Genomic DNA, 26,637 nt, shown 5'->3' on the forward strand with positions numbered 1-26,637 from the left:
AGTACTCCAGCTGTGGCCTCACCAAGGCTGAGTATAGCAGGAGGATGAGTTCTCGAGTCGTGCTTGAGATGCATCAGTAGATGCAAGCCAGAGTTTTATTTGCTTTGTGGCCTGCGGCATTGCACTGGTGGCTCACGTGGAGCCTGTGATAAATCATGACCCCCAAGTCTCTTTTGGTCGTGGTGCTAACAAGTGTAGCACTATCGAGCCTATAAGTATGATGTGGGCCCCGTCTCCCGAGCTGGAGCACCTTGCATTTTTCCATGTTGAATGTCATCAGGTTTTGATCCACCCACCTTGTGAGCCTGTCCAGGTTGGCCTGAATCCCCAGCCTAAAATCTAACGTGACCACACTTCCCCATGATTTGGTGTCATCTGCAAAACTTAGCCGGTCTGCTTCTGACCTGACCCCTGGTCCCGTACGCAGCCCCTCCTCCAGGCTCTCCAATCCTTCGTCCTGTATGTGCCCCTCTCTGGGCTCTCAAAGCTCTGGTCCCATATGCTGCCCCTCCTCTGGGCTCTCAGACCCCTCCCTGGACCCCACCCTCAGTCTGAGGGCTCCTAAGTTACCGGTTCCCTAAATAGGCCTTAAGCCTGCCCCAGCAGGGCTCAAGACTAAACTGCTGGTGCAACTCAAATAAACAAGCAGCATCTCAGCCCCCTGGCAGACACATCAAGCTGTCTCAGGGTTTACCATAAACAAAGGCCGCTTGCCCGTAAACCGAGTCTTTTCACAGCCCTGGGAACTTGCCTCTGTTCCCAGTCCTGCAGAGCTGTCCAGCAACATCCAGGTCCTTTTAGGAGCCCTACAGCCAGGAGCTCCTCATTTCACGGTTGCTGGGAGAGACTCCGTGGCCGGTGCAGGCTCTGGGCTTATATAGCTCCTACCTGAGCCCTCTTCCGGTCAGGTGAGTCCTTCATTAGCTCCCTTCTGCCACCTGCAAGCAGCCTCTCAGGCTTGCTCTCTGAAAGGGGCAAGCACATCCCAGCGCCCTGCTACAGAAGAAAGTTCTCTCTTTTTCCACTCTCTTTCCCCTCCTCACTCCTGAGATGCATCACATTGTATCAGTCCCTGCTACAGCTTGATTAGTCCCTATTACTATTTGCATGCCATGGTTAGATTTTAATTTGGATGAGTTCAACTCATCTAACTGTGCTGCACTTCAGGCACTTAAAACACTTTTCTGAGGTCCCCCCTCACGTATCTGCTGCAGAAACGAAGTATCCCACAACAAGGAACAAAAAAATGGATCTTTTGCCCATGGAGCACAAAATCCAAACCAATTAGGGTGAATGCAAAATCTCTCTGTTTACCCAGCAAGATGCCTCCATTTTTCCAAGTCTGAGGGAATGCCACTGATTATATACTGGCATAGACTTGAAAAATTGACAAAGGAAATGTGTGTAACAGGCTTGAGTCCAGTACTTGAGGCCATCGCAAATACTTTACATATCTACACAAATACACTATGAATATTTTACACAGAATAGTTCTGGTTACCGGTTTAGAAAAAATGGATCACTGGTTAGGTAGGGAACCACAAAGTTTGCCCCTTGGTAATAACTGAGGTTTGAATCTACAGACTGAGGGGTAAAAACATTAGTCAGTAGGGCTGTATGAAGCTTCGGTCGCTGATTCAATTCAGAGATTTGGCCAAATCTCCAAAACCAAATCAAATCAGGAGAGCCATTTAAAGGTTCAAATCAAATCTGAAACCCCCAAATTGATTCAGAAAAGATTTGGAGAGATTCAGAGATTTGGACTGGCCAGGGAGAGGCAGCCCCAGCATCTCAGCAATTAAAAAAAGTCCTGCACTCACTGGCTCTGGCAGTGGCAATTGGGGCCTCTGGGTACTCGTGGCAGAGCCCACCCATGCAGTGCAGGGCAGCGGGGATTGCCCCTGCAACTCCCGCCTGGCACCCATGCGGCAGCTGCACCATGGCATGCATGCAGCGTGGCTCAGCAGGGCACCGCATGCTGTCTGGGAGTTGGAGCCACTGGTGCTGAGTGGCGCTGGGCTTCGGCCACCCCAGAGTCCCCATAACCCCTGCTACAGCTGGTGAGTGCAGGGCTTCTTTTTTTTCTTAAAGTGCCGGGAGGCCGGGGCTGGGTGGGGGATGATACCGGGCAGTCATGGGGGCTTCTCCTGCAGCTCCCCCTCCCCAGGGAGAGGCAGGTACAGCCAGTGGAGCCACGGGAGAACCTGCAGCCACCTGGCTATGCCTACCTCTCCTTGGCTGATCTGAATCCCTGAATCAGCACCACATCTCAAATTCTGCTTTGGCCATATTGAATGGGGACAGTGATTTGAATCACCAAATCGAATCACTGTCCTCCGAATTCAAAATGAATACTTCCCTAGTCACACAGGCCTATTAGTCAGCTTTATAAACCTATGAGATAAATTTATTGACTCTAAGATGAACATGGGCCGACAATGCGAGGTCACGGTTGGCAGGGCTAACTGCACCTTGTCGTGCATCCACAGATGCATCTCAAGTAGAGCCAGGGAAGTGATCCTCCCCCTCTATGCGACGCTGGTCAGGCCACAGCTGGAGTACTGCGTCCAGTTCTGGGCGCCACACTTCAGGAGGGATGTGGACGACATTGAAAGGGTCCAGAGGAGGGCCACCTGCTTGATCTGGGGACTACAGGGCAGACCCTACAATGAAAGACTGCAGGACCTAAACCTGTTCAGTCTTCACAAAAGAAGGCTGAGGGGGGACCTGGTGACTGTCTATAAACTCACTAGGGGGAACCAGAAGGGTTTAGGGGAGACACTGTTTCCCCTAGCACCCCCTGGCATGACAAGGAACAATGGACACAAGTTATTAGAGAATAGATTTAGATTAGACATCTGCAAGAACTACTTCACAGCTGGGCAGCTAGGAGCTGGAACCAACTTCCTAGGGAAGTGGTGCTGGCTCCTACCCTGGGGATCTTTAAGAAGAGGATGACTACCTGGCTGGACTCATTTGAGTCCAGTCTTTTCTCCCACCCAGGCTGGGGGTTGGACTTGAAGATCTAACAAGGTCCCTTCCAACCCTACTTCTATGATTCTATGAAATTTGACTTCCTCAGACTATCTGAAAAGTTAAGATTCCAGTTGATAATATTTTCCACTTCTTTATCTCCTAGCAAATCAAACAATTTACACAGAGCACTTCTCTTGGAATTCCAGATCCCATAATAGGCCATTTGGAGTTTATTTAACACGTCAGATTTAAAGCAGGGCTTGCTTCAGATGAATAGGCAAATCATTTATAAATGTGCGTTTACAAGGTCAGAAGTCACAGCAACTGTGTTTGCTGCTTGTCAACTTATTCGGAGGAAATTGTGTAATCAACTTAACATAGTAGTTACCCTTTACCTTGAAGGTCAAGCTCACAGTTCCTGTATGTCACCACACTTGCCTATTAATCACTCAGGAGGAAATTCAACGTTTTCTTTAAATTCAATTGTGCAAAGCAAGGCTGAATTCTGATTCTTTCTCTCTCCTTCCTTGAAGCCACAATGACCAGTTTGATTTCAAGTAGTCTTTTTATATTTAAATTCTCCCTCGCCACCAAAATCTCACTAACGTCTGCCTGTGGTGTTCTTTCTTTTTGCTTCATCTGTCTTGGGTCTCCTTCAACCCTGACAACTTCTGAGGTTGAAGCTAGTGAACAAAGAGGATAAGGGTCAATTTACAGATGACAGAGGGCAGAGATTCCAACCAAAGCATAAAGGCTGAACTCATGTAGGAGAACGAGGAAACCACCTTAACTCCTTAAGTTGCTTAGCAGTGCTCTGTTTCCACCCAGGTTTGAGAAATGGCCAGTCAAACAGGCCCTGCCTGTCAATGCTCTAGCTCGCTAAATGGATCGTATTTTAATACTGGAAACATGAAATTAAATGTTTCTCCTGCCACCAGTTTATAACAGTTTCATTATTCAGTGGTCCAGAGAGCAGTCAAATAACAATAGATCACTTCATTCTGCTACCGCTAATCAGACCAAGCAGAGCCTCCCCCTGAAGTCCGTTTGGGATGTCTCCACACTGCTTACATTGGGGCCATTTGTAGTTTAGGAGTGCATCCCATAGGGTTAAAAGTTTTGCCCGCTTGGAATTAATTATGAAAAGTCTTCATCTCTAGCATGCCCAGCTACTCTGCATTTGCTGCCTCCACGCTTTTCACTTGCCCACTCTTTAAAGGGTTTGGAAAAGGCAACAAAAGAGATAATCCTCCTTTGTGGGTATTCCCACAGTTAGCAACACACACATCTGGATGGAGTTTCAATAGCCCACTGTTATTCAAACAATTTGTAATCACACAGACTGTGTAGTGAACTAACAGACCAGCACATATAGCTTTTCATTATTATATAGCATACAGTACACATAATGTACAAATAAACTCAAAACCTGCAGCACCAACAATGGCACATTCTACTTGGCCTCATTCACTAAACAGCCCTTGTAAGAGTCTTTATCGAAAGATGCAACACATTGCTACTTCTTTCGGTTATAAATGGGAAGGAGATTTAGAAAAATCTTGTGCATCTGTTAAACAGTCTAAAAAGCCAAGTTGTGGGGTATTTATAGTACTTAAAAATAAAGACTATAAAAACCTAGAACTTAGTCCTTAGGTGAATGCCATGTAAGTTATAACAGTAGCTGATTTTATAACACACAACAATATGAACAAGCATAGCCAAAGGCAGGATCAAGCCCTTAACATTTTTATACTGGGATTTGTGCTTAAAGGTCTGTTTCAGTCTGGATACAATGATTCATTCTCCATTTCCCCCAATGCTATAACCCCCAGCGCCCTTCCTTTCCCATGACTCATGTTGACTTTTTATTAAAATACTCTGGATGTAGAATCATTTTTTAGTTTAAAATTTATGGCCTTGATCCTGCAAACATTATTCACAGGACTAGCCCTAATAGTGCAAATAGAGCTAGTACCATAGGGTTTCACTATACCGAACTGTCCTGAAAAGGTTATTGCAGAAACAGGAAAGCCGTCTTAGCGTTACTGTTGCTCCTTCGTTAAATGTTCTTGTGGCTAGGAATAGATGTTACATTTATCCCTGGATAGGTTGTGCTTGTGGGCACACTGAAAGCAGTGGCACTTTTCTGCCACTGATTCAATGATGCAATTCTGGGATAAGTGTACAGATATACTGTGCGGTATCCCAGGACAAACTATTACTAGTTCTTATCCAGGAAACTTTTTTAGGATTTATTTTGGGACCATGGACATGAACAACTGTAGAACTGCATTTGTTCTGACAGAAAATTATTTATCCCAGGATAAATGTGATGTGTGCTTGCAGCCTACATGACAGACTATTGGTAACTCTTCCAGACAGAGCTAAATGGTCAAACTCTGATTTATACCTGGTCTGAGAGTCAGGGTATCAACATCTTGCCCATGAACTTTAATCAGATCCGAGGAAACTCGACAGGGTTCACCAAGAGGCAAAAATATCGAAGTAGGAACAGGGCAAGAAATGTCACAAATAGGAACTTACACATTCCTTCCTTTTTATTGTTTCAAGGAAACATGAAAAGGCATATTCACATTACAGTACAGCAGACCACGTATCACTTGAACTTTCACAGATTATCTAATATCTTATTGTCTTGCACTATACCATAACCACTGTTTTCATACTGGACCACAGTGGTTGATCCAGTCTCTGCAGATATTCCTTTTAGTACAACAGCACCTCTGATTTTCTTCCTTATTTTCCTCCACAAAAAAAAAGACGACAAAAAGGCCTGGAGGCACAGCAAAGACTTTACTTCATTGGCTCCATATTTTGGTACTGATTTTTTCAGACTTTAAGAGAACAGAGCACAACTGGTGCAATGTATGGCTGTTATCGAAAGGTATTTCAATGTAGGTTTTAGGGAAAAGATGAAGGCATGAGTGATTTAGGTAGGGTTGATGTGACACATTGGCCTCTACAAGTGATAATCCCAAGAGGTATTCTTGCTCCTTCTCCCACAAGAAAATGAGCAGATAAGAGAGGATGGGGGTAGATGATGTACCTTGGCAAGAATTTGAGCTGTATCCACAAACTTTGTATGTGGACTGCACTGGAACCTTTTATAATATACTTCAGTAGTTTCAAGAGGTCCCGCTACAAAGTCGAGAAGACGCCATAACTGCACTATCAACCTGTATGAGACTCAACAGTGAAATTCTCCTTTGCTCAAGCACTTGTAAAGGAAAGTGTACAGTAGTGTAATGTAGATGTACTTTGTGTAGATATCCAGATTCTTAAGGGAAGAATGTGACCTAGTGGTTAAAACCTGGACAGCGAGTCAGGAGTTCCCTTTCTGTCTCTTGGCACCGATTTCCTATATGATCCTGAACAGTAATTTAATTTTTCCTTGCCTTCATTTTCCAATTAGCATAATAGGATAATAATACAACAATAATTCCAGTGTGCCCTCCCCACAAAAGGATGCTGTGAGTCTTAATTAATGTGTGTTTGCTGCCTTCTGAAATCCTCTAACCCTTTGCAGTCTGTAAGGAAACTCAAAACCTGGCTGTAAATCCTTCAAAATAGGTTAGCTCGAGAATGCTCCATTTCCAACAGGATGAAGGAATTTTGATCCCTGGCTGCCACAATGACCCATGGGGCTTTTGGTGGCAGGAACAAGACAGAGCAGCTTTCAGACTTCCCTAATTTACACCAGGGGTTGGACTGGTGCCCAGACATCCCAAAGATCAGGGAGCTATGAAGGTGGCCCGAGTTCTTCCCCTCTTCCTCCAAGAATGCTCCTTGGCTGCAGTTCATGAGCTGGGACTTCCTGGTGAGCGAACTTCAACATCTGTTAAACCAAGATGTACTAAATACTCATCCTGGAGAATATTTACCTCTTTTATATTTTCTTCATGTATTTACTTGGGCCTAATGTCTAACAATTCTTCAACAATAAACCTTGATGTTCAGTAGAACATGACATAAACTGAAGAGTTATGGGACGCATTCTGCATATTCAGATGTACGCCGCAACTATAGACATGCAGATTGATGGATGATGCACACCAGTGTGGAGGTTAATAATGGACACTTCTCAATCTAGTTCAAAATTTTCGCAAACCAACCAAGATTTTTTTCTTTATGATATTTCCCTAGTTTAGAAAATTAGACAAGTAAAATACTGCATGTAAAGTATTTTGAGTTTCTCAGCAGAAAAGCTCAATGAACATGTCAATCAGAATGCCATATCTGAATGCTCCTAAATACTGGGGAAAGCTGGATCCAAATGTTGAAGCTTGGGCCCAGCATTACTAACAGATAAAATGAAATGATGACTTATCTTGAGAAGGCTTGATGTTTTGAGTACAAATACTTGAATCTTTGATTTTTTGAAAATGCACATTTTTTCTTATGAAACCCAAAGTGGAAATTAAATGCTCATTACATTTTTAGAAGTTATAATATTCAGTGAAGTCCAACTGTTGTCTGGACTGTGTAGGGCAAGCTAGTTTTAAATATAGCTAAACAACGTATCAGCAAAACGCTCCTTTCAGCTTCTCAAAGACTTGCATTTGCCAATTTATAATTAGTTGCAGATTTTCAATTACTTTCTAGCTAACAAAACAGTTTCATTTGCATTGTTTACTTGCCACTTAACTCAAATTGTACTCAAATTGGTTGTTTTAAAATGTGACACAAATTTTCATGGCCATAGGAAATTCTATATATTTTAGTGTAACAAGTAGCTGTATTTTAGTCTTCAGTGATAAAAGTGTACAGAATTTGGCCAAAACTCAATCAACTCAATCACATAATCTCAAAATACCTCCTGTGCAATTTGTCAAAAGAAGATTTTTTTTGGCAAGAACACACAAAACTACAGCAATTTATAATGAGGAGCATAAAATCAAAAAATAAGCAAAGTTTGTTTTGTGGACTAATTGAAACTGGTAAACCACGATAGACAAATTTAAATTCAACGGAAAAATCAAAGAAATTAGCCATCAAAATATCAGTCACTGCTACTGTACTTAAATATGGTCCATGGCATTCACTCTTCTTCCTCATGGTGTCAGCTTCCTTTGAATACTAAATTCAAGGTGCAAAAATGTGGGGAGAGAATGGCTCATGTGATTAATTTGATTTGGAGCTATGCACTACCAGGCAGACCTTAGCTAACTCTGTTACATGATCATATAGTATTACATGAGTTTTTCTAAGAGACTTAAAACGTGGTTGTCAACAGCAGTCTTTTGTGCCAGGAGATTCCTTTTAGAGAGAGACCCATTCCCTGCCCCCTCTTCCTCCCCGCAACTACTGACCCTCAATATTGGTTGAATAGCAAGGGCCTCTAATTTCCAGAATTTAATCTGATATTTGAGAAGCATGTTTTAGTTCCTGTTTCTAATCTGGGTTCACACTCTGTGGCTGCAAGTCACTTGTATGACTCAGTTGTCTCTTCTCCCAAATTGGAATCAGAATATTTACAGGTAGGTTCATTTATTTCTATCAGTTGCTTTGACACTGAACAAAGGAAAACCCTCAAACATATATGAAAAATGAGACGCATCTACCAGCTTTCTGTTTGTAAGAACAAACAAACTTTGTGGGAAAAAACGCTTTAGGGACTGGGCTCAGATAGATAAATCAAGGACATCTTTTTTTACTGATGTCTCCCTATTCTGTACATTTCCAATCTACACAAAAGTAAACTTTCAACCACTTATTGCTATATTACATGCATTTTGGGGAATGTGCTGACTCATTTGATTTTATGGGAGGTTAGATTTTTTGCTGCAGCCTTCGTACTAAAAAGGGGCAACTCTAGAGATGTGGTGACTTTTGCATCTCAGGACCACCATTGAGCTGGCCTTTTCCTAATAACCATTACACAGACATGCGATTCATTCTTAGGTGCTTCTACGAATGTGAAACAAAATTGGTCTCTTTCTTTTCTTGGTAGATCCTTCCTCCCATTTCTAAAGGCATCTGCATTCATTTTAAAGTAGGAACGAGGTTCTGCTTTAGGTGCGTGGATGATTCCAGTTTACAGCATATTTGAGCATTCACAAAGCCTACTAGGTAGCAGTGCTACAAGGCAAGGAAGTCTGTTATCCTCCACTTACAGATGGGGTCTGATGGTTTAATGTATTTATTTGATTGTTTGACTCATGAATTAAAATAGGAGTCGGAACAAAATACCTTGGAGGATCTCAGCTTAAATGACAAGCCCAAGGTCACACAGGCAAGGCTGGAGCAGAAGAGGACAAGTCTCTTTTTTCAGGTTTCTCAGAGTCCCAAGGTTAGTGCCTTAGCTACTGGCCCAACCTCACTTTTTGACATAATGTGAGCAACAATAAATACAGCTGGACGAACACCGTGCTAGAGTTAACAAATGGTTGCTCCGTCATGATGCCCTTACCCCCAAAGAGTACCAAGATGGAAAGTTTCATAGGAGGGAGATGAAGCCTATGTGATACCCATGCAATTATATCCTACAGATCAGGGATATGGAGAAAGAGATTTTATTGACACTAGTGACGATTTATTAAAAGGAGATGCTATTGTTATAAAATGCTGATTTCCAATGTTGGTAAAGTAATTGTCTCTATATTGTCAGGAGTTCTGAATCTTGACTACACAATGCAACAAAAACAGTTTGTTACTTCTAAGTTTTACCATATAATCTCTTATTCTGCCAATGTGTAAAAAATCAAAGTGACGCCCCTGATTGGCCTTTATAAAAACTTCTGCTACATGTCTCCTTTCTCTTTGCTGCTCAACACCAGGCAGTCACAGTCTTTACTTTGTCTTTCTCTTGAAGTCTCTTTTGAAAAACTTCCAATTGTTCTCTACATGCTTGCTACTTCCGCTCAACACGGTGGGTGGGACCCCTGTTAGAACAAGCACAACAGGACATTCAAGGCAAGGATGAACTTTTCATTTATAAAGTAGCTTTATTAAATACTTTACTTATCATTCTCTAATTTATGCCAACTTCTTATTCGCCGCATGATAAAATATCTTCATTGATGACACACTGGTTATTTCCCCAAGATAGTACAACAAATTCAGGTCTCATAGTACTCTAGCAGAATGTCTTTTTTAAAAAAAATCTATATGCATTACCGTAGCCCTGCCTGTTTGGACTCTCATCAGCTATTACATTGCCTGGTTATGGAGTGTCTTGATCTAGAACTCAACCAGGTCTTAAGAGGACCCACACAAGTGAGGCATGTTCAGGGCTTCACTTAAATGGAATAGAAATGAAGTCATCTGGGGGCCCCGGCAGAGCAGAACTGGAGCCTTAATGAGCCAGATTGTGTATTTATTCACAAATCCTTCTGTACCCGAGAAGAACTTGGTCATTATGGAGTGAACTTTGATTCCTTTCTTGGGCAACGGCTGGCTAGCTCAGGAAAGGTACAGTTTGTGTTTGTCTGACACGAGCAGGCGATGCTTTTCTCTGGAAGACATTTTAATTTTTATTTTAGTTTCCCTTTATTTAACCACGTGGAATGACAATGACAGCAGGGGAACACTCTTGAAGCCATAAGATTTTAATGCTCATCTGTATATGTATGCTGTAGGGAATACCATCTAATTATATTCTATGCACAATAGCAATTTAATATAAATGCTATTTTAAAAAAAATGAAGCCTACCAGTCCTCCCTCTGGTTCAGAACACCCCATTATCTTCTCCTTCTGACAGTAAGAAATGGCTATTTAATCTTACTTTTAACTTTCTGTCTTTAAATCAGTTCTAAATCCATGACAAGACTTTACATCCTACCCCATTGTTAGCAAGAATCCTTAATTGCCTCCTTTAAAAGACTTTATCCAAACCCTTTTGAAAGTTTAAATAAATTATATCCACCGGTTCTCCTTTATCCATTATTTGTTAACTATTTCAAAGAATTCTGACAGGCTATAGAAACTGCGTTGATTTGTCCCCATCATATTATCCTCATCTAGGGGCTTTATATCATCTTTAATCATTCTCTCAACTCTTTTCTTTATACTGATGTGCCTCCCAGGTCCATAATTCCAGGAATCACCCTTATCACCTCTTTAAAAGATGGAAACAATGTTGATCACCCTCCAGTAGAATAGCTTGTGAAAAAAATAATACATTCTAGACTTTTGTTATTAGCTCAGGTATTGGCCATGGCAATTCACACATTCATGACCTCTAGGCTTGATTATTGCAACTCACTAGGGATGAAGCTGCCAATGCTGAAAAAGCTGCAGTTGGTACAGAACACAGCAGCCTATCTTTCTAGCAATGCAAATTTTTGTGAGCACACCACCATGGTGTTCTGCTTTCAGCACTGGTTCCCTGCTGAATAGAGCCCAAGTCAAGGTCTCTGTCCTCATGTTCAAAACCCCCTCCTGGATGGACCAAAGCTACCCACAAGCATCATTTCCTGGAGGGTCTCACTTCGAAGGAATCGGTCAGCCACAAGACTTGGGCACATGAGCTTATGAGACAGAGCTACCTCAGAAGCTAGATCAAGAATAAAATTCACTTCTGCAAGACATCAGAATAACAATGAAACCTTGCCATCTTCAACTAATAATAAAGTAGAGATGGCCTACCTGGGGAGTAAGAAGAGATACAGTCACATTATTTAACTCTGAAACTTGTAAGGCATTCAGCTACTATCATGAAGCGTACATGACAAAAAAATCCAAAATAGCTACTTCGTTCTTGAGTCTCCTCTAAACAGCAGTGCCAAGCAGATCCAATGATTTATTACAAATAAATTTCTCTCTAACTCTTCCAGCCCATTTTTTGCATCCTTCTGGCTCTATCATGACCTCTGTCATTCCTGGCAAAGAAAAACAACAGGGCAGGTATTCTCCCACTCCCTTCCAATGAAAACAAATGACTGAGCCTATTTGCACTTTCTTGCTCTTCAGTCTGAACTAGATTTGACAACAGCCATGCATTAATTACGTCCTTCCGCACTTAAAGCCCTCCCCCAAAACAGAAAAAGAAACCACTCCCTCCCCACCCCCTGCAACCAAACGACCAAACTAATACCACCCAAATAAAAGGGGATAATAACGAGGGTAATATTGTAGGATTTCTGTTGAACGTTACCATGCTGCTATTTATTCAACCCCTTCTCTCTGTGTTCATCACCTTATAATATAGTAGAGAAACAAACGTGGCAGAAAAAAACCAAACAGGTAGCCAAAGTGGGGGCAGACCCCTCATGTCCATCAGTGTGTAGGAACCACTATGATTTTTAAAATGATCGTATATTGGCGTTTATCATTATCTTGTGAAAAAGCTAATGCAAAGAGAGAGCCCAACACTTTGTCATGATGGCAATGAGATTTGCGACCTCTTAAAGGGAGATTTATAGCTCGGAGTCGCACATCTCTCTGCAGCTTCCGTAAGCTCTTTTCGCCACGGGGAGCGCCAGAGTCCCAAAGGGAGGGCTAAGAAAGTGAAGGAAAACCTGACCACCATCAGATTCTCAGCACTCAACCATCCAACCATAAACCAACCCAACAATAAGAAGGTAGCATGGGAACTAAAATGCCCAAGATTTACCATGAAGGGAGCCACAGATAGACCGGTGGACATAAAAAGGATGACGAATCCCAGTTTCACCTCCACTTCCTCTCTAGTCTATGGAACTGTTGAGTGGTCAGGAAGAGGGGCATGATCAATAGTCATGGAGAAAGGGCTTTGCGTGGCGTGTCCTGCTGCAACACTCTGCAATAGCTTTAATGCGCTAGGCAGCCTCAAAAGGAGCTGGCAACATGAAAGTGTTAAACAGCTAACTGTTCCAGAAATGTGGCTTTCTTGATAAGTAGGCCACATTGCTGCCATCAACATGTTGCACCATTTATCAGGAAGTTTTGTAATTTTACATAATTAAGTCTCAAAATAAAATAGATTTGAAGATGATATAGTAACTGCACTTAAAGTTGATGCTATTTTAATTACATTGAAAAATACAATTTGGGCAGGGGCCTTCTGCTTTATTACAGTTACTTCTGTCAAATAACTTCTAATTGTGTGACAAGGTGCCTAAGCCAGTCATTGTTTTTTTTGCCTTTTTCTAAACAGCTTATGCCACTCGAAAAGGATTACTCCCTTTGTAAGTTGCTGTTTCAACTGAAGGGTACCAATTAATTAAGCTATTTACATAAAACTGTCTTGGATCAGCTACCTACAAAGATAAAGGCTGAAATCTGGCTTCTAATTGAACAAATACAATTTTAAAAATAAATAAAATAAGAATAAATACAATGTATTAACGGTAATAATACAAAGAAGGAAATTTAGCTGATAAAAGCACCAGAGATTAAGTTGAAGTTTTTATCATTCAAAATTAGTCAGGAGAAATTTATCCCCAAAAGTGTTCTTTTAATTGATGTTTTATTTACTGTCACTTTAAGTATCACTGTATCGTTTGATGTCTTGTATTGTCACCTGATGGGCTGTGATGGAAGGCATAAGGCTTCTCAATATCAGAAGACACACTTATTTTGGATTAGGTTTACTTTTCCAGGATGGAAAAAAGAAGTCCTGCATCTGACACAAACAGTCATTCTATACGCAGCGTGGAATGAGGAATGACATGATTTACCAGCAAAAACCTGGAGTTCTTTAATGCACACAATCAAAAGTAAATGGCATGTTTACCTCTCTAACTTTCTGCATTTGATTGGAGTTCATGTTACACCAGCAAAATAGAATGATTTCTACTTGGGAGCAGGCGAAACACAGCTTACGGCCAATTTAGTTCTCTCTTCCTCCAGCATTAACTACAATCCACATTGCTTTCCCTTAGCCTTGACAGATGAATTGGTGCAGGTTTTTGTTTCACTGGAGGAGCACATCTCCACCACAGGTTTACACTGCTGTAGGTACCTTCATGACAGATAGCAAAATAGTTTCAGTGTTCAACCTCCAGTGTGAAAGGTATTTTTTTCACCATCTGCCAGTGAGACAGTACAGCTGACTAATGGTTACCTGTTAGCCATGCAAAACTTCCACTGAAATGAGTGATACAACTGGGCTTCATGGCAGGCACGGCTACACGTGCAATTAATGCAACTGAATATACTCTGTCTCAAATTGAGCCGGAGCAAACTAATCCCAATGGCCACATCCAGACATGCATGGATGTTCGGTTCCCCAGGGACAACCAGTGCTGCTGCTAGTTGTCCCCAGGGAATTCCTGTGCCACGCGCCCTCTGGCGCAATGCAAGTTACCCCAGGTGGGGTAGGGGAAGCTGGCTGCGTGGAGCCTGGCGGGCAGCAGTGTGCAGCTCTGGTTGGCCAGGCTTCAGCTTTGGGTGGTGCACGCTGCTACCACGTGCGCCATTCTGCTTTCCTTTTCCTGTGGGTTTTTTTTTTGACCCCTAGATACCCAGAGGTAAAAAAACCTCCTCCATGCTGCTCCCTTGCAGCGCGGAGAACTACTAAAAATGCAGTATGTGGTGCCACAGAGGTGCCTGCGGCGCCACATACCACATGGCTGCACTCATCTCTAGACACAGTCAATGTTACCATCTACTTGTGCATTTAAGCACAGTAATTTACTGTGCCGCCACATACCACTTGCATCTGATGGGACTATTAGTAAATTAATCTACTATGCCCTAATTGCCACACATGTGTAGCTGGTAATGCTTTACTGTGCAGGAAATTAGTCTGCGGTGCAGTAGGGCATCTTCTGTAAGGCAGCCTCTCTTAAACCACGAGCAACATCATGCTGTATCATTGGCTAATGGATGAGAAGAATTGTTTTTCAATAAATCCCAGCTGATAATTCTTACCACTTCTGGGCCAACCTGCAAGTTTTGAGTTTAATCTAAAGGTGCAAATGTTAAGTAACTGTGCCTCAGAGGTAGGAGGGATCAGCATCTATAACAACAGAGGCTGTGAATTAAACATGCTATGCTATGCTGATATATGCCAAATCAGATCATTAAGGCTTTTGCCTCTGAAAAACACATGCTTCATACTGTGTATGGCATTAAGGGGGGAAACTGTCATCCAATGTTATGCAAGATTGAAAGGGATCTGTGGGGTCGGGACTAAAAACAATATCCACTGAAATGTCATGTTGGAAAGCCCCCAGAATGTCTCTAGTATTTCTGCAGGTAACTGAACTGCATTTAATTGACACTCCCTGGTTTCTCACTTTGGAGACAAAGTTGAGAGCAACTGGACTCTTCTCCGGGCAGGGACCGGAACACCATCTAAATCTGCACAGAGCCTTCTGCGTTGTGGCTCACATGTGCACAACTCACAAAAAGTTAACAAACAAGCAAACGTTTGGAAAATATTAATAATATGCGTTGTCCTCTGACAACACCTTAGCTGACATGCCTCACAACCATTTTATAACAATTACAGGCTGCATTTTATTTCAGTTTTTTCCTAAATCAAATCCTAACTTTATTTCGAGTCTGCTATGATTTTTTGTTTTTTATATGGACGTGTTTTTCCTTCATGTACAATGGCGAGACTGTCCTTTGGCTGGAGCAGTCTTGTTGCACGGTGGTGCAGTATCTCACAGAAGCTTTCCAGCTGGAGCAGTAAACTTCAGAACCTGGTCACCTAGACCTCTCACAGACATATGGGATCTCTCATCAGGAGGAAATACTTAGAGGCAGCTGCAAATAATGGCAACGAGCCTAGGAGAGGCGGAATGGAATGTGTGCACGCATGTGTGTGTTCGTATGCGTGTGTATTCTGCGGGTGTGTGCATGGAAGGTGCAGGCTGTGATAATTAGGGAGGAGAAGGCTGGCGTTACAATAGGCTGAGAAAAGATGAGCTGCCAACATCAACAGGTCACATGTCAAAACAGCTCAATGTATTAGTCAGTTAACAGGAAGTGATAATATATAGACCCGCTGGCTTTGTGTCAACTCTTGTACTAAATCACTTCCAGGTACCCGCTTTAGTGACTTCTTCAGCTACTATCTAAATATAATGCAAGGTAAATGTGACAATCAAAACATGGGGTCTCTTTCTTTTTTTTATGTATTTCAAGGGAGCATTATGACATAATGATGGAAGAGAGCTATAGCTACTGTATACAGCATGATATACACGACACAGCCACAAGTACCTATGTGTATATGCACATGTATGCATGCAAGAGAATTTTTTTTTCCTAATAAAAATAGAACTGAGCAGAAACTATTCTTCTCTCTGGATATTAGAATACATGTGTGATTCAATTACAACATGAAGAACTTGTGCAAACAGAAACAAGCCCAGGAGAAAGCTGTTTTCCTTTTTGTACTCCCTTTCAAGCAGTGCTTCTGAAAATCCCTGTGCATCTTAAAACAGTTAAGTGTTGCTCCTTTTTTCTGTAGCAGATTCAAAGAGGCCGCAATGTTTGTAAGGTTTCTTGCTTGACAGGCCATCATGTCACCTCTCTGCTTGCATATTGAAACTACAGCACCCCTGCGAAGGGGTTTAATACTTTCCTTTGCTATTTGAATTAGGCATGTTTTTGTCACTCAAATGAGTACATAACGATAAATCACAGACCTACTGTGTTTGGTCATCTCAAGTAAGTGACAATACAACATTTACCATGGTGTCCACTGTGACATGCATAACAGGTGTATCCATCGACCCACCTGCTATTCCACATCTCTTATCATGGTATCTGGTAAGAAAATGTAAAGCAAGGTACAAATTTATTCCACAGGAATCTCAACTTCTCCATTCCTCCCCTTTCTTAAACGCCATGTCAACAGGAGCGTGTCTGCATAAAAATATCTGCCTACCCTGCTTTATTTTCTGTTTTTTTTCTTCTTCTGGTAATGTGGTAGGAAGGCAATGGAAAATGTAAGCAGAGAGAAGGTCCTGTATTTCAGCCCAATAGAAATGTCTATAGAACAGAAATCCAAAGACACATGTCAGCCATAGAGAAAGCCTGGGTACATTTTATCATAGGGGAATCTACAACAGAATTTCTTGCTTTTTGCTGGCCATCTGGGTCCTACAGAATAACGTGGTCCCTGACACAATTTAGGGCAGTGCAGATCAAAAACAGGACCCTGATATGGAGATAATGTTGATTTAAAAGTCAGGGACACACGCAGAGCTCTGGAGCAGCGCACTGCTTTCCACGGGCCAATTCCCAGAGAAGCCGCTGCAGAGTGAATCCGGGGAGGGTTCTGGAGTCTCAGCTGTATCAGAGCCTCTTTTTTTCTTGCACGTTACTTCATCATTCAAAGTGACATCCATGTTCTTCCTCACTGTCAGTGGAAGCAGAAAACTTTTCTTTACTTCCTGGACTATGCCCCTAGACGGCTTTTTACTTTTCTTTAAAAAAAAAAAAAAAATTACGTTGTGATCCGTAATTCTGAGCAATTCTTTGGGATGCAGTATGTATGGAAGAGGCAATGCAAAACAAAACTGAAGTTGCCTTCTTTGCATGCGTGTCACAGGTGACATTTCTTCTTCTAGTAAGTCAGAACAAGTGACTTATGGTTGACATGGTTTTCTCTACCATTCCCACTCCACTCCAGATCTTATAAAGTGTCTTAAAAAAAAAATTAGACCTAAAGCAGGCCCGCTTACCTGGCAGAGATCTGAAATGTTTCTTTTCATCAGACCCTTGGCAACTATCCTTGGGGAAAACTAGGAGTAATGGTCACAAACTCCTGGGAGACTGTTTCAGGCTCAACATTAGGAAAAATAACTACTTACCAACTAGGGTTTCCAGACTGTGGAATAGGCTCCCTCCAGAGGTGGTGCAATCGCCTACCCTGGCAATGTTCAAGAGGAGACTGGACGGTCACCTTGCTGGGGTCACTTGACCCCAGTTGTCTTTCCTACTTGGTGCAGGGGGGTGGACCTGATGATTTTCCAATGTCCCTTCCAGCCTTATGATCTATGAATTATTATCTCATGATTTTTATTCTTCATACAGACTTGGACAAGAGAAAATGACTCTTCTAAAACCATTTTCACTGTTGAGGTTTTAGCCGCACAACCAAATTGAAAGCCACTGCTGCGTACATAGGATGCTTTGCCTGATGCTGAAGTTCACCCAGCAGCTAGCTGCAAGGTAAGATTGTATTTTTGAAGGCGGCATCCATTTTCACGGCCACCGGGTCCACATTAAGATACACCAGCTGAGTTACAAAGAAGAGAATGGGCTCATGAAAGAAACACATGAGCTCTAAATGCTAACATGACTTTCTGTTTGCAGGAAAGCCAGAGCCCTTTCAGTATACCCTCGAGACTGTGTCCTTTTGTCTCCTCAAGCAAACAGTGTGCTGAGGAAAGTTTCCTGGATGGCAGACTTGAAAGTTGGTGTCTCCTGTATCCACAGCACATCGGCAGCTGCAAGTTAAGAAGTTGTCCAGTGAATGTTCATGACCATGACCTGGAGGAGTCACTTCCAGGAGTAGGGACACCATTCAGACCCCATCCATACCCATTCTGACCTATGGGATATTCATAGCTTTTCTGCTAGGAACTCAGCCCTTATTTCTGGCTGAAAAATGACCGTAGGTTTATAAGGACTTCCTGCTGTTACTACTCTGGCTATGATCTGCAAGTGAAAGGCTCTGTAACCCATTACCGATCTCTTGAACGCTCTCATTTACAAAAGAGACTCTGACCTGATACTTAATTATTAGGATGAAATTTTACACCAAAATATTTCACTGGGATTAATGACTTACCCAAGAGTGTTCAGATACTAGAGGGCTGGATACCTTAAAAATAACCATGTATCATATAGGTATTCACAGATATTAACGGTGAGCTTACAAATCTCGAAACTGCCAAACAAAAGGACAGCTCTTCTTAAAAGCAACATATTAAAGAAAAAGCGGCACATTTTGTATATTTGTCCCTGAAAAAAATATTACTTCAAAGAACTGAACAAATAATTTGTACATCCTTAATTTTCCCCCAGGCATCAAGATAACTCTAGTCCTAATGAGTCCTTTGGAGATTTTTGTTTTATCCTATAAAACTAAAGGGAATGTCTGACAAAATAGGAGTGATTCAATGGAGAGCACGGGGGGATGGTCTTGAATGTAAATGTATCGAAGATAATCCACTTTTTTAGACTTTAAACAACCCTGTCTCTCTACATTCCTTCTCCAACTCTCTGCGCTTGGAGGGAAGCATCTTGCTTTCCACGTGACCCCAACATGACGAGCACCTCAAGAGCTTTACTTTTTAAAATGTACAATCATTTCTCACTAGCTGACACTAGCTGTTGACCTGTGTGATTTGTTATCTTTGACATGAAGTACACAAAAAGCTTTAGAAACTCTGCATACAGGCCCATCTGTTTAGTGTTACCCTATTTATACCACTCTTTCTCCGTGAAATGTTTGAATGAGACGTATACGAAACACTAATACTAAGTACAGCATTCAGCAAATGTTAATGACTGCTATAACTCATCACATCTCTCATTCTCGACTCTTTACAGAAGCAATCTGTGATTTACTGGAACTCTTCATTACTGGCTTTTGTCACTGGCTTGGGGAAATGATATATTATTTTATACAGCATAATTTGCATTCCCCTAGGATGGAATTTAAACCTGGTTGTTTGGAAGTATGAATGGTAAGTATGGAAGGTATCCCACCTCGCTGCCACCATTGAAACCCTATGGTAATTAATTCTGTTTCTTTATAATGCTATATATAAAGAGAGGAGGCAAGTGCTAGTTTTGAAGCGGCTGATGACATCCGGGTGGGGGAAAAAAAGGTGCACTAGATCATTTTCTTAAACTCAGCTTTACAGCTGGGCAGGAAACTGGTATCCTGGCCCACACAGGTTTCTGAAATATTCCCAATTCGACATCGGAAGGCAAACAAGAGCATTTAAAGTGACAGACAGGGAAAGAGTATTCCTACCTCTTCCAGAAGAGCCACCTCCCAGTGACTAGTGCACATCCCTCTGGTTTGTCAGACCAAGATTCAAGTCCCTGTTCTCAAACCTCAGTCTCCCGCATCCCAGGTGAGTCCCCTATCCACCATGGGCTTGGGTAATCTGGATGTCTCTCAGGCTAGAAACAGACGTTGCCGAATGGATTTGCTTCACTGGGCAAAATGCACATTGCCCTTTGCCCCACCCATGATGGTGTGGGACAAGGGGCAACATGATCTCCCTTCCTTCCCCACTGTCCCAGGCCTGCACTGTACGTCTGGGGCACGAGAGAAAAGTGTTTCCCCACTCAGCCAGCGCTGCAGGGCTCACGGGGCAAGGGAATACCTGGTGCTCCCCAATGCCCTAGACCTGCAGGCCTGGAGCAGCAGGGAACAATGTGGGTCTGACCAACGTGGGTCTGCGGCAGCCGGGAAACGCCGGCTGTTCTCCCACCTAGCCAGCCCCACGTGGAAGCACTTTCCCCTGCTGCACCGGACCCACCATTAGTCTCAAGCAGTGGGGAAAGGGGGAATTTCCCCTACCCAGCCAACTCCCTGGGGCTGGCTGAGAGGGGAAACACTTTTCCCCCTGCCCTGGGTCTGTAGCAGTGGGAAAAGCGGCGTTTTCCCCACTCAGCCAGCCCTGTGAGCCTGGATGAGCAGGGAAAGCGCCACAAGGTAATGGACATCCACCACAATAAAGTGGCAGAGTCTATTACCACCTTTTGTCGTGCCACTGACTTTTGCGTCACATGGTGCAACAAAGGGTACGGGTATCTACTTGTTCTGCATTTATGCTGCCTTGATGCTGCATTCATGCAGCACAAAAGAGAAATAAGATGATGCCTATTTCCAGCCCCCGCTTCCTTTGCTGGAAGTGTTCCAGTTTCTGTAAGTGTCTTTTGGATCAGGAATCTGATGCTGGAGCCCCAAGAATGTGCAACGACTGTTTGGAGAGAGGAGTAAAAATACATTTTCATAGTTTCACAGTTTCTAGGGTCGGAAGGGACCTGAGTAGATCATCTAGTCCAACCCCCTGCCATGGCAGGGAAGAGTACTGGGGTCAAACGACCCCAGCAAGTTGTTCATCTAACCTCCTCTTAAACACCCCCTGGGTAGGAGCCAGCACCACTTCTCTTGGAAGTTGTTCCAGATCCTAGCTGCCCTGACTGTGAAGTAGCGCCTCTTGATATCTAGCTTAAACAAAATTCTCTCGTTTTGACCAAAGATTGCCTAAACTGGTAGTTAAGCACCTGGTAAAAAAAAAAAAAAGTTCACTTTGACAGATCTGTATTTTCTGAAAAAAGAGTGTTTTGCTGAAAAATTCCCAACCGGTTTACATGCCACGGAGACAAGCATGGAGATTAGTAAGGATTAGGTAAATTCTAGGGCAGGGTGACACCTTAGAGGCTAACTGGTTCAAAGAGGAATGAGCTTTCTGGGAAACAACCTATTTCATTAGATGCTAGGGAACACCTTCCTTACACCTGATGAAATAGATCTGTTGCCTACAAAAGCTCTCCGAACTAGTAGGAGTAGGTAGGATCCATGGGATCAGGGACTGCGCAGAGCTGATGTGCAAAACAGTGACGGTCACTTCTCCAACAGCAACAAGGAGAGAGCACAACACAAGCAGTCAAGCCGCCTTACCCCCGTGCCAACACAGGATAGGGGTATGAAGGTCTTGGGTACAAGTGATATATTTCTTCAGCTGTATCCCTCTTCAAAGAATCTCCTATTATTAGTCTTTGCAACTAATATTGGTATTATAAGCCTTAATGGATGGATAAACCTGGGACAGGTCCAGTCTCACCTACTGAATGGGCGACAGAGCGTGAAAGCAAAATTCGTGAGTCCTGATGTCTAGGTCTCCTTTCTAATGGCTAGCAACTCCATTTCCAGGGCGCTGTCAGGCTTCTGCTGGCGTAGCAAACCCAGAATGCGCTAGGTTTACAGCAGTATCACCAACCACTGAATATTTTAGATGAACTCCTTCCATTTATTAACAGAATAAAACCGAAAAATAAGTCAGTCACATGCATTCAGTGGCCTAAGAATATGTCCAGTTCCAAATGTCAGTGAACATTTTATTATATTTACAATGAAACAAGTGCTAGGATCCAAAATTAACAATAACTCCTTATTGAAACAGCACATCCATTTGCAGCAAGAGACACTAAACTAGTACAAAATGGAAACAGGATGATGTGTGGCTCAGAAAGTTTAAGAACTTGTGCTTCCTGTTATATCATCTCAGGCTCATCCTTTCAAACCGTATTATAAATTAAAGAGCTATAATGAACTCTGTCATGAGTGGGGGTTTGGGCCGAAGCAACAATAATACATTTGAAGCAAGAAAAATCTATTGGGACCTATAATACCAGCATGCCAGCTTTTTTAAATTAACTGACCACAACTCGCAAACAACTATTAACATGGTGACTGCGTGGGGATACAAAGATATGCAGTGTCTGCACTGGTGAACCACAAAGTATTTTTAAAAAGGGGGGTGAGTGGGGGGAGAAAAGGTCTCTCTACCCCGGGTGGTTGCTAAGACAATGAACTTATTCAATCTTTACAATCTTTTGTGCCTCTTTATAGGAAAAGTCTCCCAATTTACCAAATTATAGCTGGTAGTTGCCTTAACATAATTTGTGTGCTAAACCGATCAAAATGTTCGCAATTGGGCTAAACATTATGTTAAATCAGCGGTTATGTATCACAACACTGTATATAGATATCACATCAAAATCTTCTTTCAGCTTTGAAAGCAGATTATAAAATCGTCTTAAGTGCACGGTATAATAGGGCCACCCAGGACATCCAAACAGTAATTATTTTTGCATTGAATTCAAGAGTGGCAATGCCAATCCTGTCTCTACTACTCTCTTTGCAAGCTGCTACAGAAAGCTTTTGGGTAGAGGGCAGAAAGCACAGAGTTAAGGGATGGGACCTTCGCAGCAGCTCGATGAATGCCAGTTGGGAGCTGGTTACATGAGAAGCGGTGCTGGAGATAGGGCACACCACATCGGCCTCCAGCGGCACACAGTGTGGAAGTGCTGAGGTCAAGCTAAATCCCATGTCTTGCCACACAGCACAGCAACACATTGCTATTACACTAGCAGGCCAGTTTGGATTATTTCATTTCTGCTTTTGACTCAACAAGAACTGATGGTTGGAAAACCCCAATCATTTATACCCTCAAATAAGGTCATAACATTTTTCAGATTTTTTTTTTTTTTTAAACAGAATATGATTTCATAAGGGCACACATGTACTTAAAAAAATACTCTGGTGGCAAACAGGCCTTTAAAATATATTAGTTTCTATCTTTTCCTTTTTTCTTTTTTTTTTTAAAGAAGCAAATGAGGAAAAACACATACATTTTGGGGACAAATGAACCACCTGATGCTAATGCGGTCAGATATTTGTGAAACCCTGTGTCCACATTTTAAGTCACGAGTGCCAATTTGACAAAACAGCGAGTCCATTTTCGCAATCATTTAACAACAAAGTTATTTGCAACGCAAGAAATATAATAAAGGTTATTTTTATAATCAGGACAGTGTATTTTTGTCCCCATTTTCTTACACTAAAATATGAGAAAAATCTTTTTTGGCTCAGACTATTAAAAAGATTCACCTCAGGGTAGAAGTCAGACTAACAGACTTTCAGCTGAAAGTTTGTAAGTCTTAAAAATCTGCAAGCGAGTGAGAGCAGCTGGCTGGAACGGGAACATTTAAGCAGCCTTAGCCATGTCGCAGCTTCTATTTCTGCTGTAATAGGTGTGGAGAAGAAGGGAGAATACTTTTGATACCACGTTGTAAGTTTTCCGTGGAATGGCCATTTTGGTTGGACATCTACAAAGCCAAAATTAGATGACTGAATTTTTTGGAGGAAATTTAAAGGGGGATTTGAACAGAATATGGCAATGACATATATAGCTAAAAAGTACACAGCTCTTTTTCAGTGGGGTAGGAAGGAAGTTTACTAAGCCCCTCACTTGCAAGTCCAAGGAGCTCTAATTTCCCCGTACTTCTTCACCCTTTGGGCTTGAATATGCATCCTTACTGCTAAGCAGTGAGGGCTGTGCCTTTCGTTGGAACTAATCAACCTCACCTCTCAATTGCCCAAAAAAACATGCATTTGGCAATGGGAGAGGGCCTTCATTTTAAGGGTGGAGTGCCTGCTCCGCAGCACACACTGGCTCTACCAGCCTGGGAGCGCAAATCAGTTAAGAGCTTGCAATGCGATACAGCGTGAAAATGAGCCACGGCTTTGGCCTGCATACCCAGGGGCTTGCATCATGGTAGGAGGCTGTTAGCTCTTCTTCATCTGACACTGGTGAGATCACGCCTGAAATACCGCAGGTCTTTTCTGGGAACTGATTCTCAGTAACAGAGAGCTGTGGACAAACTCGGAGGAAATCAGACTGGCAAAACAGTCACTAAGAGGAATGAAGGATGAATTTACGAAATAGCATTTGGAAGACTACATTGAGTTTGGATAAGTATGAGTTTAAAAACTACTAAGGGTGATGTGTTAAAAATGAATGGAAAGGTGTAAATACTACAAAGACAGGACCCATTTAGGCTAGTAAAATTGAGGTGTCATGGTCAGCAATGACCACGGAGAAAAAAATGTGTTAGGAGGTAAAAATATGTGGATATATATGACTGTCCCATAACACCACGTTGAAGACACAATTTCAAACTCGCTGTCTATGGAAAAGTATTTTTGCATCTTGCAACACTTAAAGCAGAAACAAGCAAAGCAGGATAGACCAGATTGCTCTTGCTCAGACTTATTAATTTGCATCTCAATTACTGCTGCATCTTTTCCTCTGGCCTTGGAAAATGCCATCTTGCCCTGGTCACATCCATTTCGAATGCTGCCAGAAACATTATTTTCTTCACTCATTGCTTAGACCATGTAACCCCTATTTTTGTACTGTGTGCTGGCTTCCTCAACATGAGCCAAACACGAGCGGATCGTCTTCACTGTCAATGCCTTTCACAGCCTCCACACTTATGATCTTTAGTTCATTATGAGAGGTTGACTTCCACTTTTAATAGGCCCATGTTGCCAAATTTTCATGCACGCTTTTGTGCTTTCCTCATCCTGCTCCCCCTTCACGCCCCTTCTGGAAGCTCCTGAGAAGAGCTCTGTGCAAATCTCTGAAAAACCACATTATTGTTCTCCTTCAAATCCCCGCCAAAACTCTGTGTTGCTTTCATGCCCACCAACAAACTTGAATATGGGCAGGCTGTAGTTGTACTAAGACTCCTGTCTATCAAAAAAAGGGAAGAGGGAGGACCTGCGCAACTATAGGCCCATTAGTCTTAGTTCAATCCTGGGGAAACTCTTTGAGAAGATCATCAAGGAGCACATCTGCAATGGGCTGGCTTCAGGGATGATGCTCAAGGGCAACCACCACGGTTTCATTAGGAGCAGGTCATGTCAGACCAACCTGATGGCCTTTTACGATCAAGTCCCAAAAGCATCGGATGCAGGTGTTGCCGTGGACACAGTCTTCCTGGACTTCAGCAAGGCCTTTGACACTGTCTCCCACCCCATCCTCATTAAAAAACTAGGCTACTGTGGCACTGATGCCTACACAGTCAGATGGACTGCAGATTGGCTGAGGGGTCGTACTCAGAGGGTGGTGGTGGACAGGTCATATTCAACCTGGAGGGAAGTGGGCAGTGGAGTCTCCCAGGGCTCGGTCCTTGGGCCCGCGCTGTTCAATTTCTTTACTAGTGACTTGGACGACAGGGTCAAAAGCAGCCTGTTTAAATTTGCTGATGATACCAAGATTTGGGGTGAGGTGGGCACGCTAGTAGGGAAGGACAGATTACAGTAGGACCTGGACAGGTTACAGGGGTGGGCTAACGAAAATAGGATGGGTTTCAATACAATCAAGTACAAGGTGCTGCACTTGGGCAGTAGGAACCAGCAGCACACTTATACGCTGGGAAACTCCTTCCTCGAGAGCATGGTGGCAGAAAGAGATCTCGGAGTCACTACTGACTCCAAGATGAACGTGGGCCGACAATGTGAGGTCACAACTGGCAGGGCTAACCGAAACTTGTCGTGTATCCACAGGTGCATCTCAAGCAGGGCCAAGGAGGTGATCCTCCCCCTCTACGTGACACTGGTCAGGCTGCAGCTGGAGTACTGCGTCCAGTTCTGGGCGCTGCACTTCAGGAGGGACGTGGACAGCATGGAGAGGGTCCAGAGGAGGCCACCTGCATGATCTGGGGACAACAGGGCAGGCCCTACAAAGAGGCTACGGAACCTGAACTTGTTCAGCCTTCACAAGCGAAGGCCGAGGGGGGGACCTGGTGACCGTCTATAAACTCACTAGGGGGGACCAGCAGGGTTTGGGAGAGACCTTGTTCTCCTAGCGCCCCCCACGGTAACAAGGAATAATGGCCACAAGTTGTTGGAGAGTAGGTTTAGAGTAGACATTCGAAGGCACTATTTCACAGTCGGGGTGGCTAGGACCTGGAACCAACTTCCAAGGGAAGTGGTGATGGCTCCTACCCTGGGGGTCTTGAAGAGAAGGCCTGATGCCTACCTGGCTGGGGTCATTTGAGCCCGGTTTTCTCTCCTGCCCAGGGCAGGGGGTCGGACCTGATGATCTACAAGGTCCCTTCCGACTCTACTTTCATGAATCTATGAAAAAGCAACTCAGTGACTCCCTGAATGTCCATGCCTGTCAGTGTGTTGCCTCCTGCCTTGCATTTAGGCTAT

The 26,637-nt window shown here is 43.0% G+C and overlaps 1 protein-coding gene across 5 annotated transcripts in view; it reads right to left on the minus strand.

Annotated features, from left to right (window-relative positions):
* Positions 1-26,637, minus strand: part of VTI1A (vesicle transport through interaction with t-SNAREs 1A) — a 350,990-nt gene that overhangs the window by 57,984 nt on the left and 266,369 nt on the right. Inside the window, exon 9 of one of the 5 annotated variants that reach the window (XM_019555774.1) lies at positions 9,565-9,878. The exons of the other annotated variants lie outside the window; for them this stretch is intronic. Within the exon in view, the coding sequence (XP_019411319.1) occupies positions 9,848-9,878 (31 nt within the window). The 3' untranslated portion in view covers positions 9,565-9,847. Of the gene's footprint in view, positions 1-9,564; positions 9,879-26,637 lie in introns of those variants that run through there. 5 annotated transcript variants of the gene reach the window in all.

This window comes from Crocodylus porosus, unplaced genomic scaffold, assembly GCF_001723895.1.
Source record: "Crocodylus porosus isolate Cpor-Errol unplaced genomic scaffold, CroPor_comp1, whole genome shotgun sequence".
In the NCBI taxonomy this organism is placed as follows: Eukaryota; Metazoa; Chordata; order Crocodylia; family Crocodylidae; genus Crocodylus; species Crocodylus porosus.